Raw genomic sequence first — 15241 nt, 5'->3', positions numbered from 1 at the left:
GAAAATTATGGAACGGCATTTATACAATTAAGGGGAGTTGCAGGTATGAGAAGTGAGAAGCAGGGGCTCAAAGGAATTAGGGAGAAATTTGGGGCTTTTCCTCACCTATTTTTCTTCTATTTCGTTCCCGCTGGGCGGGTGCTTGGCCTGTCTTGTTGGGTTCTGCAACTCTCTCTCTCATTGTCTCCTCTTCTTCCTCTTCCTGTTTCTCTTGCTTTCTCTCATTTCTCTTACCGGAAAGCATCACCAGGCTTTGCTTATCGTCGAAACCGAACAAGTATGTCTACCATCTGCTCTTTACATTTGGTTTGTATCTAGTTCGTCACAGTAACTGTTATCGTATTGTCTCTGTTAATTTTTTGTTCCTTGTCTGCCCTTCGTTCTGGGGTTTTAAGCTGTTCGAATTTGTATGTTTCGTGAGATATTTCGTCACATGTGGAGGCATTTGCATTTGTGTCGTCTTTTATTGTTTTACTTCTCATTTTAGGGTTGCTTTATTGAGAATTTACGAATGTATTGTGGTTTTTTTACATACTTTCTGCAAATCCGGTTTCCTGGACTGTTGAGAATCTAGGGTTTGTGGTGGTTTTTAATTTTATGTGGACAAAACTAGGGTTTTTTTGCTTCATTTCGTGCCTGGTGTGGGAGGTGTTCCTTAATAGTGAAATGATGATTTTTTTATTAGACTTGTTAACATGCATGGTTGTTTAAAGTTCAAACGGAGGGTATTTAACGGTTCTTTCGTGTCACATCAGCTGCTCTACTATTGTCCGTTTAGTCTTTCGCTTGCTTATATTCATGCTTCTTATGGGTAACAAAAGCATGGTATTGTGTTGCAGGTTTTTCTCAAGTTTCCAGACCTTGGTTGTATCTGTCCGCGGAATTTAGGGCTCTCTGGGACTTTATGGTAATCTGCTTCCCCCTGTAAAGCAATATGATTTTGAGTCTCTTGTTTTTTAATTTAAATTCGGATGGTGGGTGTTCCTCGTTAACTACTGTTTATTTGTTTCTCAAATTTCTGAGTTAATTTGTTTTTTTTTTTTTTTTTTTTTTTTTTTTGGAAAACAGTGCTTCTTTGAATTGGAGTGCCAGTTTGAAATAGATTTGCTGTATAGGGTTTATATATTGTTGGAGGATCTGGGAGAGTTATTGAAGTTGGAAATGGGGGATGAAGATCCAGCCAACTGTGTTAGTTGACCAGTCCAAGTATGGGTAGAAAGTGTATGTGGAAAGCTTAGTTGGGAACTTTTTATGATTCTGGATCAGCTATGGAGTGCAACAAAGAAGAGGCTATCAGAGCCAAAGAAATTGCTGAGAAGAAGATGCAAAACAAGGATTTTGTGGGGGCTCGGAGGATTGCACTCAAGGCTCAACAACTGCACCCAGAGCTAGAGAATGTCTCTCAGATGCTTGCTGTGTGTGATGTACACTGTTCTGCCGAGCACAAGGTCCTTGGTTCAGAGATGGACTGGTATGGAATCCTTCAAATCACTCAAACAGCAGATGAAGCATCCATAAAAAAGCAATACCGGAAATTTGCCCTCCTACTTCATCCTGATAAGAACAAATTTGCTGGAGCAGAAGCTGCCTTTAAGTTGATTGGGGAAGCACAGAGGGTGCTTACAGATCAGCAAAAACGGAATCTATATGACATGAAGTGTAGACATTCAGTGAGAAGTGTTGCACCAAAGCCGCCACGACAGCCAGTGAATAGAAACTCTTCTACCAGGAAACCAGCTGGGGCTCGGAACAATTCTATGAATACTACTTCCCAGCAGTTCACAGGCCCGAACATTCATCAACAACAGCAGAAGCAGAAGCCACCAGAATTCCCTAATGGCCTGCCAACTTTCTGGACTATTTGCCCATATTGTGATGTTAGGTACCAGTATTACCGAAACATTTTGAACAGATCTCTGCGTTGTCAAAGTTGCACTAAGCCTTTCATTGCCTATGATCTGGGTTCTCGGAGTCCGTCTGTGGGAGTAAACAGTAATAAATCTGCATTTGCTCAACAAAAAGAGGTACCTGGTCAGGGTGCTAAAGTTGGTTCACAAAGTACTACTGGGAACCCCCCATCTCATGTAGGGTCTAAGGGAAATTTTGGTGCTGGGACTGCAGAACCAAAGACTTTCCCAAAGATGGGAAGTACTTCTGATGTTGGCAGGCATTCTAAATGCGTAGGAAAGGAAGCTGGAAATGTAGATATTGGAGTTGGGGCAGAAGGTGAGAGAAGGCCCAAGAACCAGGAGAAGCCTGAGGAATCAGAGCCTTCAGGGAACTCAAGTAAGAAGAGACGAAGGAAATTAGACAGAGAATCCAGTGAAACCTGTGACAATGGAAGCAGTGCTGACATGGAAGAGGATGCTGTTATCAAAGAAGATGGTGCTTATCCGGCTGGGCAGAACCATGGTTTTGCTGGGGCCCATTATCCTAGGAGATCGATTAGGCAAAAGAATAATGTTACTTATAAAGAAGATTTAAGTGAGGATGATGTCTCCGCCAGTCCTCTAAAAAGATCAAGGGAGAGTGGATCATTTTGTGCCATGGAAGAGCAGACCAAGAATGCAGCTTCAGAAGGAGGGTTGCCTAAAACCCATCGACCTGCCACTTCTGCAGCTGCCTTTGATAATGATGTGGAAATGGAGACCTCTTTTGAAGGAAATTTACCAAATGGAAAGAATGAAACTGAGACATGCAAAGAAAATAGAAAAGAAGCAGATGTGGTGAATGACTCTAAATCAATCGAGAGTCCGAAGACTATGCCAGATCCTGAGTACTATGATTACCCTGATCCAGATTTCAGTAATTTTGACCAGTTAAGAGAATTGGAAAAGTTTGCTGTTGACCAGATCTGGGCTCTTTATGATACTATAGATGCAATGCCTAGGTTCTATGCCCTTATTCGGAAAGTATATTCTCCTGGGTTCAAAGTACGAATTACTTGGCTGGAGCCTACTCCTGATGACAAAGATGAGATTGATTGGGTAGAGGAGGATTTGCCTGTTGCCTGTGGTCGGTTCAAACATGGAAAGACTGAAAATACTCAAGATCAGCTTATGTTCTCTCATGTGACTACTTGGGAGAAAGGCAGCGGTAAAAATCCTTACAAGATATACCCTAGAAAGGGAGAAACTTGGGCACTCTTCAAGGACTGGAATATTAAATGGAGCTCAGATCCAGAGAATCATCGAAACTATGAGTATGAATTTGTAGAAGTCCTTTCAGAGTATTCAGAAGACACTGGCATTACTGTTATTTACTTGGGTAAGATGAAAGGATTTGTTAGCCTGTTTAGTCAAATCAAGGAGGGCATTCATTCATCTAAAATACCACCCAATGAATTATTGAGGTTCTCCCACAGGATACCTTCTTTTAGAATGACTGGTACAGAAAGAGAAGATGTTCCAGAAGGATCTTATGAATTTGATCCTGCTTCTCTTCCTACTAATGTTGAAGTGTTTTCTTTTACCGAAGATGTGAAATTGGACAATGGAAGGAATGGTTCATGCCCAAAGTTTTCCAAGGAGAATGCAAAACCCATGGTGGAGTCCATACTTCCTGACACAAAGCAAAATGGTTCAGATCAGGATGAGGAAAATGTGTTGGAAACAAGGAACTCAGAAAACGGAAACCAGAAAGCAATTGAACTGAATGGAACACATAATAAACCCAGTCAAGCAAATGTAAGTCATTGTGCAGGCGAGAAGACTCAGATTCATATGAACAATGTGAAAAGTGTCAGCTTTGATGGGTTCAGTGAAGCAGGTGAGTCTTCATATCGGGGTGATGAGAAGAGGCATAATAAAGTGGTTGAAGATACCATTTCAGACGGTATTACTGGGGATCCTTGTTCTGCTCCTGCTTCATCTTCATCTTCAGAACCCAATGAAATTCCAGACACAGAATTCTATGAATTTGAAACTGACAAATCCTTTGAGAAGTTTAAGATTGGTCAGATCTGGGCATTATATAGTGACCTTGATGGCATGCCTAAGTTCTATGGAAAAATTAAGAAAATTAAACCTGAACCAGATTTCAAGTTGTGGGTTACGTGGCTCGAAGCCTGCCCCCTACCAAAGGCTAGTATTGGGTGGACTCATGAGGATATGCCTGTCTGCTGTGGTGCATTTAAGCTTGGAAATGATACCAACGAGTACAATAGCACTTCTTCCTTTTCCCATCAGGTAAAAGCTGAAGCCACTGGTAAGAACAGATATGACATCTACCCTAGGGAAGGTGAGGTTTGGGCATTGTACAAGAACTGGGATGCTGAATGGACAGTCTCCAATCTGCCTGGTTGCAAGTATGATGTAGTAGAAATTGTGGAGTGTAATACTTTGGGAACAAAAGTACAGGTTCTGGTACTTGTGGATGGTCATAAGACGGTTTACAAGGCCACAAAAAAGAGAGGGTCAACAGTCACCATGGAAATCCCACAGAGGTTTTTTCTCAGATTCTCTCATCAGGTTCCTGCGATCCAGCTGAAGGAGGAGAAAAATGGCAGCCTGAGAGGTTGTTGGGAGCTTGATCCTGCGTCACTGACATGCCCTTAGATTTGTTTGAATGGAAATATCAGATGGTAAGTTTATCCCATCCAGTGCACTTCCCAGATTCCGTCGGTGCCTCTTTGTATCTTCCAGCCAAATGCTTGTGACATTTTGAGTTTGTGGGAAGAAGTTTTCCAAAGATCAGCTTCTGACACACTTTTTTTGACCGGTGGCTGATACCATCTCTTCAGCCCAGCTGATAGTGCTAGATGGAGAGAGCTTCTTAGTTGCTCCTCAAAGTAAGCATCATGGGGCCACTCCTTTGAAGCATGGTTGTGGTCTTAACAATGAATATTTTTTTTTCCTTTTTATGGGTGAGGGGTGGGTTGAGAGGTAACAAAGACTATGGTTAATGGTGATTTTCTAATGTACCTTATATCATCGTCATGTTTTGGATCCTTCAGGTTAATCATGCAGCTAGGAATTGTAGGTGATTAGTGGTGGGACTAATTCTTTGGCCAACTTGGACAAGGTGAATCATGTGGTCCCTGTTACTATTAACCTCTGATATTTATGTGCCATCCTCTGTAATCTTCTCATCTCAGTCTGTTTTTTCTGTTTTTAATCTCCTTGTCCCACTGCATTCACTCCATATTAGTTTCTTATTGAAGTAGAACCATTGTGATTAGCATACTGGATTTGCTGAGTTTTACCATCAGTCACTCCAGAGAGTCTCAATTTTAACTTTGGCATTCAGATCATGAATAAAATCCTATGATGTCTACCCACCGAACAAGTCAATGTCTCATTAGTCATTGCGATGTCCAGGCACATTGGTTTAGACGGCAGACCTCGGCATACTGAATCAAAATACCCTTGATACACATGACCTCGGTCAATCCGTACAATATTTCTAGGGTTAAGTTATGTTTTGGCTTATTCCTAACGGATCTAGATTTCGATTCTGTTCTTTCAAACCCCAGTTTGTCCACAAAGTAAGTAAAATTGCATGTGAAGCCCATGAAAACATCCTTTGCAGAGTGTGGTAGTGCAGTGAGCATCGGATGGCTGAGACGACCTTAAGGCATGTGCTCAGATAATCTCAGGCATTCGATGCTCACTGCATTGCCACACTCACTGCAAAGAATTACTACTCCAATATTATCGGGTCAAACAATGAATTCACACATGACTTATTCCAAATCTCTGAATAACTCAGATTATGGTTTTGAGGAATCAGTCATAGATCTGTCTACATTGATTCTTGGTTAATCCCATATCAATTAAGATTAGATTCTCGTATGAGAATCATTTTCGTACGGGATTGATTCACAGAGATGAATTTACACTCAAATCTTCAGGTACTTCAAGAGCCGCTTAAAGGGTTACTTTTCAGGAAAACTAAAAAATGGTTTTAAAAAGTTGGAAAATAAAAACCCGATTCCAAACCAGTACATGCCGATCTGGATTTTGGATTGGCATCGAATCGAAATAGATACCCGATACCAATTACCCAGACAAGATATTTTTTATGCTTAATTTTGGTAACGAAAGATATTTTATTACGAGGAAACGAAAAAACCGGTTTGCGGAAAAGGGGGAGTTGTAAGTATAGGAAGTGGGAAACAGGGGCTCCAAGGAATTAGTGAGAAATTTGGGGTTTTTTCTCACTACTTTTCTTGTATTTCGTTCCTGCTTGGCGGGTGTTTTGCTGCTTTGCCTGCCTTGTTGAGTTCTGCAACTCTCTCGCCCATTGTCTCCTTTTCTTCTTCTTCCTGTTTCTCGTTGAAACCGAACAAGTAAGTCTACCATCTGCTCTGTACATCTCGTTTGTATCTAGTTCGTTACAGTAACTGTTATTGTGTTGTCTCTGTTAATTTTTAGTTCCTTGACTCCCTTTCGTTCTAGGAATTTAAGCGTTTCAAATTTTTATATGTTCCGTGAGATATTTCGTCACATGTGGAAGCATTTGCATGGTATTTTATTGTTTTTCTTCTCACATTAGTGTTGTTTTATTGAATAATTAGGAATGTAATTGGTTTCGTCGTTGTGGTTTTGTCCCTACTTCTGCAAATCCGGTTTCCTGGACTGTTGAGAATCTAGGGTTTGTGTTAGGGTGCTGGTGACATGGCATGGTAGGTGTTGGGGGACATTATGAGTATTGTATGTAGTGGATTGAGTTACAAAGTCATGCATGATGTAGTTATTGTAGTGGAAGGGTAATTAGAGATAATGAGGAATATGGGAACCGCAGTTATTTGTAGTTATGTATGATTATTTAAGGGATTACAGCAAGTAAGAGTGGCTTGAATGGATAATTATTGAAATACTCTCTCTCATCTTCTTAATCTCGGAACTTCTCTCTCTCATTCTATCTTATCTTCTTCTTCCAATTCCGACTTATCCTCCCTACTCATTTCAATTAATTATTTTTTTTATTAAATATACAAGTCTGTGTGACCTCCCGCATCTTTTCATCATTCCACAAGGTGGTAGAAGGTGTGGCCGACCTCCAAGCTGTGGCCAAGGATAATACCATCAACAAAACAGGCACGCAACAGTTTGTGTGATAGACTGTTGCATGCTAGAATAGATTAAAGATCAATATGAAGAATCAAAGAACATAAACATCAATTGGAACCTTACCTGGATCCATATCGCTTGTTGAAGTACCCTCGAATGCTTTCTTCTCCCCCTTGTTAGTCTTATCTACTCCCTTCTCTATACAACTTGTGGCAATAGCTACTACTGGGCATAACTACCTTTATATAGATGGAAAACATAGACTAACCCTGCAACAGAATGCAGTTGAGACTCCCATAATAAGACACAATTGTAAATATGCCCACTTAAGTCTTGCGATTAAGTGAAACTCCATAATATCCATTAGAAGATCACTCTCAATTGGGCTTCATCCAACCAAGCATACCAATCAACACCCAACCATACCCATTAGAAGATCACTCCCAATTGGGCTTTATCCAAACAAGTTAGCCAATCAACACTCAACCACTAATCCAACACGCAATGACTGTTGCACAACCCATACATGTTGAAAACATTACATTCTCCCACTTGGATAGCAACATGTTATTGCTTCAATCTTAAATTAGATAAACTGTGATCACATGTATAGGAAGTATTGGAATTAGCTCACCTTAAAACGTTACATCCTTGGTCCAAGCAAGATCACAAACACTTAATCGTAATTGTCTTTACATTTTAAGTCAACATGGGACACTACACGTCAAAATGCTTGCACCTCACCCACTTTTGGGCCACAAATAGTGGTATGGAAGTTGCATGTCATAGTGATCGAACGTGTCAATCCAAATTAGTATTGACCTCCAACTAAAGTCACTTGCTCCATCACTAGAGCTCACTGGAGTCATTGCTCACATTGCAAACTCTCACTAGAACTACCAAATTAGTTACTTCATACAGAAGCTCATTATAATTACTCCAGCCTGAAGCTCGTTGGGTTTAGATCCATAAATCCCTTTACACTAACTCAAGTCCTCTAACTGAGTAACTCTACTAGCTCATTGTACATCAGCCCAAGTCCTCTAAATGGGTAACTCTACTAGCTTGCATAATATGTGTATCCACTAAACAATTCATGGCACTTGAGGGTGATAACAATGCATATTGCCTCTACTATCATTTAAGGATGCCTTAAATATCACTCAAGGCCAACAACATGTACATGTACAAAATAAATAACATAACACAATATGATCATCAATAAAGTTGGAATAATAAATGCACGACTATAAAAAGAACAGTAGAAACTAAACATACAAAAAGAGTTTTACGTTTACTCCCACTGATCTTGAGGTATGTACACTGATCAAATACATTCTTTTGGAAATCAAGAGAAGTGACAACCTCATCAAACATCAGATTCACTGTCTAATAGCCTATTCAAAAGTAATGCGATCAAACTCAAAATATCCACCTTGATCTCTCAAAATAATTAATAAAATATTCACTAATTGTCTTGGGATCAAGCTTCCGCTGCGTATCCTCAAAACATTTAATTGAAAGATCACTCCCAACTAATTTTGCTCATTCTAGAATTGTGGGGGTAATAAAAGAAAGTAGTACCATCACAAGAAAGAGGGTTGAGTGATAAACTCTTAATTAAGCCAAAACCCATGAACTGTGGGGGTGTGCTAATTGTGATACACACTATGGGCTGACCTAAGTGGATGTAGGAGGTGAGACCGTCTACCGATGAGAATCTTAAGGCAAATTCTTTAAACATCCATGAGACCAAGATAGGGGACAGGGCCAGTAAAAATGTCCAAACTTTATAAAAGGGATGTCACGTTAAGTCGACTGACAGGATATAGATAATGAGCTTGTCGGCTACACAGGTGAGGAAAGGTTCAATAAGTCTGACTTAACTTGTACTCCTTAGTGAAGATCATTAGACCTAGTGTAGGTTCAAGGCCGCAAGACACCTACAACGATGTATTCTATTATGTTTAATGTACTAAGTAATTCTTTTCATAGTCATTCTTGTTATTTTGATACTTGTGGGGGATTTTGGGAGTTTTAAGTTTCAAAACAATTAGTCTTTTCCTTTGTTTAAGTTCTTTGGTACTGGTAAAAGCATGTGAGCTAAAGTTGACTATACATGTACTTATTCATCCATACATGTATATCATGCAAGGGACACACCTATATGTATGGATACATACAAGGGACACACCTATATGTATATACACTGACACCTATAGAGAATAGATGCACCTTATGTATGAAGGGACACATACCTGTACATACAGGTACATGTAGAAATACAAGTACACCTGTTCACGTACAGGTACGTTTGAGCCTATAAATACCCACTGCCTACATGCCAGAAAAACATAACAAATCCAGAGAGTCATGTCTGTCTTGTACACTCATGCCAAACACGTTTCTGTATTGTATTGTATTTTGTTTCTTCTTCTCTCCTTCCTCTCTTTGAGTTTCTTAGTATAGCTTATGGACTTCCTTTCTTAATCACACTTAGGAGTGCAACTTTTGTGATTAGGGGGTGATTTTATCTTGGAGGTAAAAGAGCAGGTCGACCCTTTATGCACAAATTAGGGCTCTTTAACACCTTAAGGAAAGTATCTTATACGACTTCACCCTACTGTACCTGCATATGGAATTTTCTGTTGCTTCAACTTCTGTACCTGATACAAGGACTACATCTCAAAGGTTAGTGCATCATCTACGTTCATTTCAGATAAGTCTAACACTGCCTCTTTAATTTTCTGTTACAACAGGGGCTCATAACAGTTTTATGAATACTACATCCCAGCCGTTCACAGGCTTGAACATGCATCATCAACAGCAGAAGCAGGACCCACCAGACATTTTCTGGACTGCTTGCCCATTTTGTGGTCTTAGGAACCAGTATTACAGATTTTTGTTGACCAGATCTCTGTGTTGTCTAGGTTGCAAGAGGCCTTTCATGGCCTTTGATATGAATGCTCGGGGTCCGTCTACAGGAGTCAAAGGTAATAAATCTGCATTTTCTCAACAACAAGGGGTACCTGGTCAGGGTGCTAAAATCCGTTCACAAAGTACTGTTGGGAACCCCCCATCTGATGTAGGGTCTAAGGGAACTTTTGGCACTGGGACTGCAGAACCACAGACTTTCCCAAAGATGGGAAGTACTTATGATGGCAGGTATTCTAAATGGACTGGAGAGGAAGATGGAAATTCTGCTTCCCAGCCGTTCACAAGCTTGAACATGCATCATCAACAGCAGAAGCAAGACCCACCAGACATTTTCTGGACTGCTTGCCCATTTTGTGGTCTTAGGTACCAGTATTACAGATTTGTGTTGAACAGATCTCTGTGTTGTCCAGATTGCAAGAGGCCTTTCGTGGCCTTTGATATGAATGCTCAGGGTCAGTCTGCGGGAGTCAACGGTAATCAATCTGCATTTTCTCACCACCTGGTCAGGGTGCTAAAGTTCGTTCACAAAGTACTGTTGGGAACCCCCCATCTGATGTAGGGTCTAAGGGAACTTTTGGCACTGGGACTGCAGAACCACAGACTTTCCCAAAGATGGGAAGTACTGATGATGTTGGTAGGAATTCTAAATGCTCAGGAAAGGAAGATGGAAATGTGGATATGGGAGTTGGGGAAGAAAGCAAGAGAAGGCCCAAGAACCAGGAGAAGCCTGAGGAATCAGAACCTTCGGGGAACACAAGTAAGAAGAGGACAACACAGTTCCCCATTGAGTTGCTAGTTCTATTTCATGTTGAGTTGTTATTTTGTCATTTAAATTTTGGTTCAATTAGTGGTTGGGATTTTTTTTTTTCTTTCTATTTCGTGCTCTGTTTCTTGTCAATTCCAGGTACTGGTCTTCTCTTCAGTTATTACTTTATTGGTCTGAGTTTTAATCTCTGGCTTAGATCTATGTAATTATTCATATTCTTGGACTACTCTGATCCCTTGAAGTTCCTCTGTTCTGAGACTCAAACCCACCTGCAGATCCCATGTTTTTGGGGCTATTTCAGCCAAGTTCCAAGCTCAACCGCAGGCTGTTTCTGAAATATGTTGAACCCATCTTTCGAGGTTTTTGTTAGACCCCAACAGAGGATATCGACCAGAGTTTGAACCATTCTAAGTGGTACAGGCTTGTTTCGTCCTTGCCAAATTTAGACCAGCTGGCTTATGCGCTTTGCTTGTATGGATTGGCTCCATGACCCCGATTCTATTCTATGTGGCAGCTAGCTGGCATCTATGTTTCGTGTGCTTTGGGGCAGAGAGAGAGAGAGAGAGAGGCTCTAACCTGATTGGTTTCTTCCTCGAATGGGGATTGTTTGGCCATGAAAGAAACAATGGGAGACTCTCTTGCAGATGATTAGAGGTCGCCCTATAGGCAAGGTTGGTCAAAAGAACAACTACTTCATTGGTGGGCCTGAACCAAAATGAGAGAGATGGGATAGTTTTATAAACAACTAAGAGGAGAGGGGACTATGCTCAAAGGCCATGATGTGGGTGTTTGGTCTACAAAAAGATTATATAGATCTTCAAAATTTGCCCATACTTCCTTGATTTGCTAGCCCTTCACTTATGCTTCCTAAACCCCGAGGAGTAACCCCTTACTAGAAGCTTCGATGGGATTCACTGTCATCAAATAATTAGTTATGAATGAGATACATTCTCCTTTAAAATAAAATAAAAAAAAGGCCCAACCACATATAAGGGTATGAGTGTCAAAGTTGGGAACGTGAGGAGGTAGCACATGGGAAATCGGATCTGGTACTTGAGTTGCAACCTTTGAGATGCTGCTAGAATCTAGGCAATTAAGTCACTATCGAGAAGTTGAAAGGACTTTGTAGCGGTTGGGAGACGCCCCATTGCAAATGAAGAATTTCAAATTTAGCTGGAATTTGAATGGGTGATGGAGCTACGAATGGCAAGTCCAAATACCCTGTGGTGAGTGGCAATGATAATCTAACGGCTAAATGCTCACTGCCAGCTCACCGCTCACCTCAAAGAGACCTAGTAGTCATCTCAAAGGCTCTCTCTCCTCCATGACTGCAATTAAAGAAGAAGAAAATCTCTCTTATATCATCAACCACATAATAATTAAAAAAAAAAATTGCAAGGACTATAATTTGTCTTTTTTATGATAGATATTTTAATTTCAATGTGCCACAATACTATAAAAAGTATAGGATTGAACCGGTTTAATCGATAATGACCATGACTTTCAAAAGTATCGAATGTTTATAGGCTTTTAAGCTAATTAATATACGGGAGAGGGATAAGAGGGGAAGAGAGAGAGAAAAAGATACAAAGTAAGTTGTGGGTAATTATGCAAAATTGCACTTCGAGTGTCGGATAAACAAGCCAAGTTAAACTAGTGGCACGTGTCTCAATGTTATCAGGTCATACAGTAAACTCTCACGGTAATATATTCATATTGGCATATATGTTAGAATGTAAGGATACTCATTCTTGCAATCTTAGGGCCCGTTTGATTTTGTGTTCATAAATGCGTGTTTTTCGTTTTTCTGTGTTCAGAAATAGAAAAACACCATAAAAATCATTTGTTATTTCTGTTTTGTTTCACTTGTTTTTGAAACACAGAAATAGAAATTGATTCCTATTTTTATGTCTAAAAATAAGAATAGAGAAAGAAGTCAAAGTTGTTTTTCTGTTTCTAGAAACAAGTAGGAGAGACAAAAATTGTGAAAACCTAGATACTTCACTCAACCTATCCCAACCCATTGTTAAAACTTCTCGCTATCCAGATATGACGATTCCAACCTGGTTGTGCGAAGCTCACAATTTCGGATTGCCTTCATCTTTCTGAAACTCATCTCCATGAATCATACATGCAACTCCAACGTCATGCCTTCACTCATGAGTTGCATAACTACAACGCCGTGCCTTCACTCGTGTCTTAGACCCTACTACACTGTTGAAAACGTTTTGGGAAACAGAAAAATCAAACACCTTTTTGCAATTCAAAAAATCATTTCTTAGCACAAAAAAGGAAAAAACCGTTTCTGTTGTTTCTAGAGACAGAAATAGCAGAAACAAAACCAAATGACCCCTAAAGTGTTTTTTACTATTTTCAGTGAAAGTTGAATGGTTCTTATTCAACCTCGGTATAACTCAATTCATGTAGTTGTAGGACCAGTGTGGGTTTGCCAGACTAGTTTCGACCTAAATACCTAATTTTTAGTCATTCATCTCAAATCTTCCAACAACCTTGACCATGGTTTGAGGAATCGATATTGGATCAATCGATTCATATTGGTATCGGTAGGCCAATATCATTTATTGACTAATACCATATCGGTTGATTAGTATAGGTAAAAGGTTAAAAACCAAAAATCAGATTTTGAGTAAAGGAGGAGTAAACCCATCCAATCCAAACCAATACGATTGGTTAGGATTGAAATTGATATCTATTACCCAGACATTGAAAGATTAAAAAATAATAATAATAATAATAATAAAAGAGCAATCCAGTCCACGAGGCTCTCACTACTGCAAGGTCTGGGACGGGCAAAGTGTATGCAGCCTTACCTCCCCTTTTTTTTTTTTTTTTTTTCTGTTAGCACTAAATAGTGTTAGAATGGTGATTAATATTTAATTGAAGGGAGTTGTAAGTATAAGAAGTGAGAAACAGGGCTTCCAAGGAGTTAGTGAGAAACTTGGGGCTTTTTCTCAACTATTTTTCTTGAATTTCGTTTCTGCTTGGCGGGTGCTTTGCCTGCCTTGTTGAGTTCCGCAACTCTCTCTCCCATTGTCTCCTTTCTTCCTCTTCCTGTTTCTCTGCTGGAAAGCATCACCAGTCTTTGATTCTCGTTGAAACCGAACAAGTAAGTCTACCATCTACTCTATACATTTCGTTTGTTTCTAGTTCCTTACAGTAACTGTTGTTGTAGTGTCTCTATTAATTTTTCGTTCCTGAACTCCCTTTCGTTCTAAGGTTTTAAGCTGTTCGAATTTGTATATGTTTCGTGAGATATTTTGTCACATGTGGAAGCATTTTCATTTTATTTTAATGTTTTTCTTCGCATTTTACGGTTGTTTTATTTATCGAGGATATGTGGTTTCATCGTTGTGGTTTTCTACCTACTTCTGCAAATCTAGTTTCCTGTACTGTTGAGAATCTAGGGTTTGTGTGATAGAATTATTTCAAGGATCAATTTTGTGGATCAAAGAAGACAAACATGATAATCAATTGGAACAATACCCGGATCCATATCGTTTATCGAAGAACTCCTCGAACACTATTTTCTCCCACTTGTTATTCTTATCTGCTCCATTCTCTGTACAACTTGGGGCAATGGCTACTAATGGGCATAGGTACCTTTGTAGACGGGAGCAGAGACTAACCCAGAAAAAGAATATAATTGGGATTCTCCCATAATAAGACCCAATTGTAAATAAGTCCGCTTAAGTCTTTACATTTAAGGCGGTTAAGTGAAGCCTATAATACCCATTAGGAGATTACTCTCAATTGGGCTTCATCCAACCAAGCAACCCAACCAAGGCTGCCAATCAATACACATTCACTAATCTGAACACACACAATGACTATTGCATAGCCCATAGGAACTATACATGTTGAAAACATGACATTCTCCCACTTGGACAACAACATATCATTGCTTCAACCTTGTACTAGATAAATTGTAATCACATATATAGGAAGTGGTGAAAGTAGTATACCTTAAAACATTACACCCGTGGTCCAAGCAAGAACACAAACACCCAATCATAAGTGTCATCATATCTTAAATCTTCATGAGAGTATGGGACACTACACAGCCAAGTATCTGCACCCTCACCTGCTTTTGGGCTACAAACATATAAAGTAGTGGTATGGAAGTCGTATACTCGTATGTCATAGTGATCAAATATGTCAAATCCAAAATTAGTCCCGACTTCCAACTGAAGTCACTAGTTACTCCATTATTGGGAGCTCATTGGAGTTATTCCTCACATTGCAAACTTCCACTAGAACTACCAAAATTAGCTCTTCATATAGAAGCCCACTATAGTTACTTCAACTTGAAGCTTACTGGGGCTAGATCATAGTTGTCACGGCGCCAAGGCGGTGGAGGGTTGTTTAAGCGCTTAGGCGAGAAGGCGTCCGCCTTAAGGCGAACTAGGCGAACAAGTGTTATTTTTTATTTTTTCAATTTTCTAACATTATTTAGTAAGTTATATATACCTTGTATCATAAAAAATCAAGATTAAGCCACATCAAG

The 15241-nt window shown here is 39.7% G+C and overlaps 3 protein-coding genes across 4 annotated transcripts in view; all 3 read left to right on the top strand.

The window, feature by feature from the left end:
* Nucleotides 1-28: 28 nt before the first annotated feature.
* The window catches only part of LOC122091344, a gene marked incomplete in the record, with an annotated part of 20797 nt that continues 5584 nt past the window's right edge, over nt 29-15241 (top strand). Inside the window, 3 exon segments of the mRNA XM_042661222.1 lie at nt 29-277; nt 840-907; nt 1069-4273. Coding sequence (XP_042517156.1) covers nt 1269-4273 — 3005 coding nt within the window.
* LOC122091345 lies at nt 4552-10942 on the top strand. 2 transcript variants are annotated; one of them, XM_042661224.1, is made up of 2 exons: nt 4552-5022; nt 9773-10942. In XM_042661224.1, the coding sequence occupies exon 2, from the start codon at nt 9790-9792 to the stop codon at nt 10507-10509; it is 720 nt and encodes a 239-aa protein (XP_042517158.1). In that variant the 5' UTR covers nt 4552-5022; nt 9773-9789; the 3' UTR covers nt 10510-10942. The 2 variants fall into 2 exon arrangements, with proteins under 2 accessions (XP_042517158.1, XP_042517157.1); XM_042661223.1 differs by lacking the exon at nt 4552-5022 and adding an exon at nt 5638-6289.
* Nucleotides 13672-15241, top strand: part of LOC122091343 — an 18387-nt gene continuing 16817 nt past the window's right edge. The window contains exon 1 of the mRNA XM_042661218.1: nt 13672-13843. The gene's annotated coding sequence lies outside the window, so the exon portion shown is untranslated. The remainder of the gene's footprint in view (nt 13844-15241) is intronic.

This window comes from Macadamia integrifolia, chromosome 10, assembly GCF_013358625.1.
Source record: "Macadamia integrifolia cultivar HAES 741 chromosome 10, SCU_Mint_v3, whole genome shotgun sequence".
Taxonomy (NCBI): Eukaryota; Viridiplantae; Streptophyta; class Magnoliopsida; order Proteales; family Proteaceae; genus Macadamia; species Macadamia integrifolia.
Note: the sequence above shows the minus strand (reverse complement) of the source record. Positions and strands in the feature narration are given on the sequence as shown.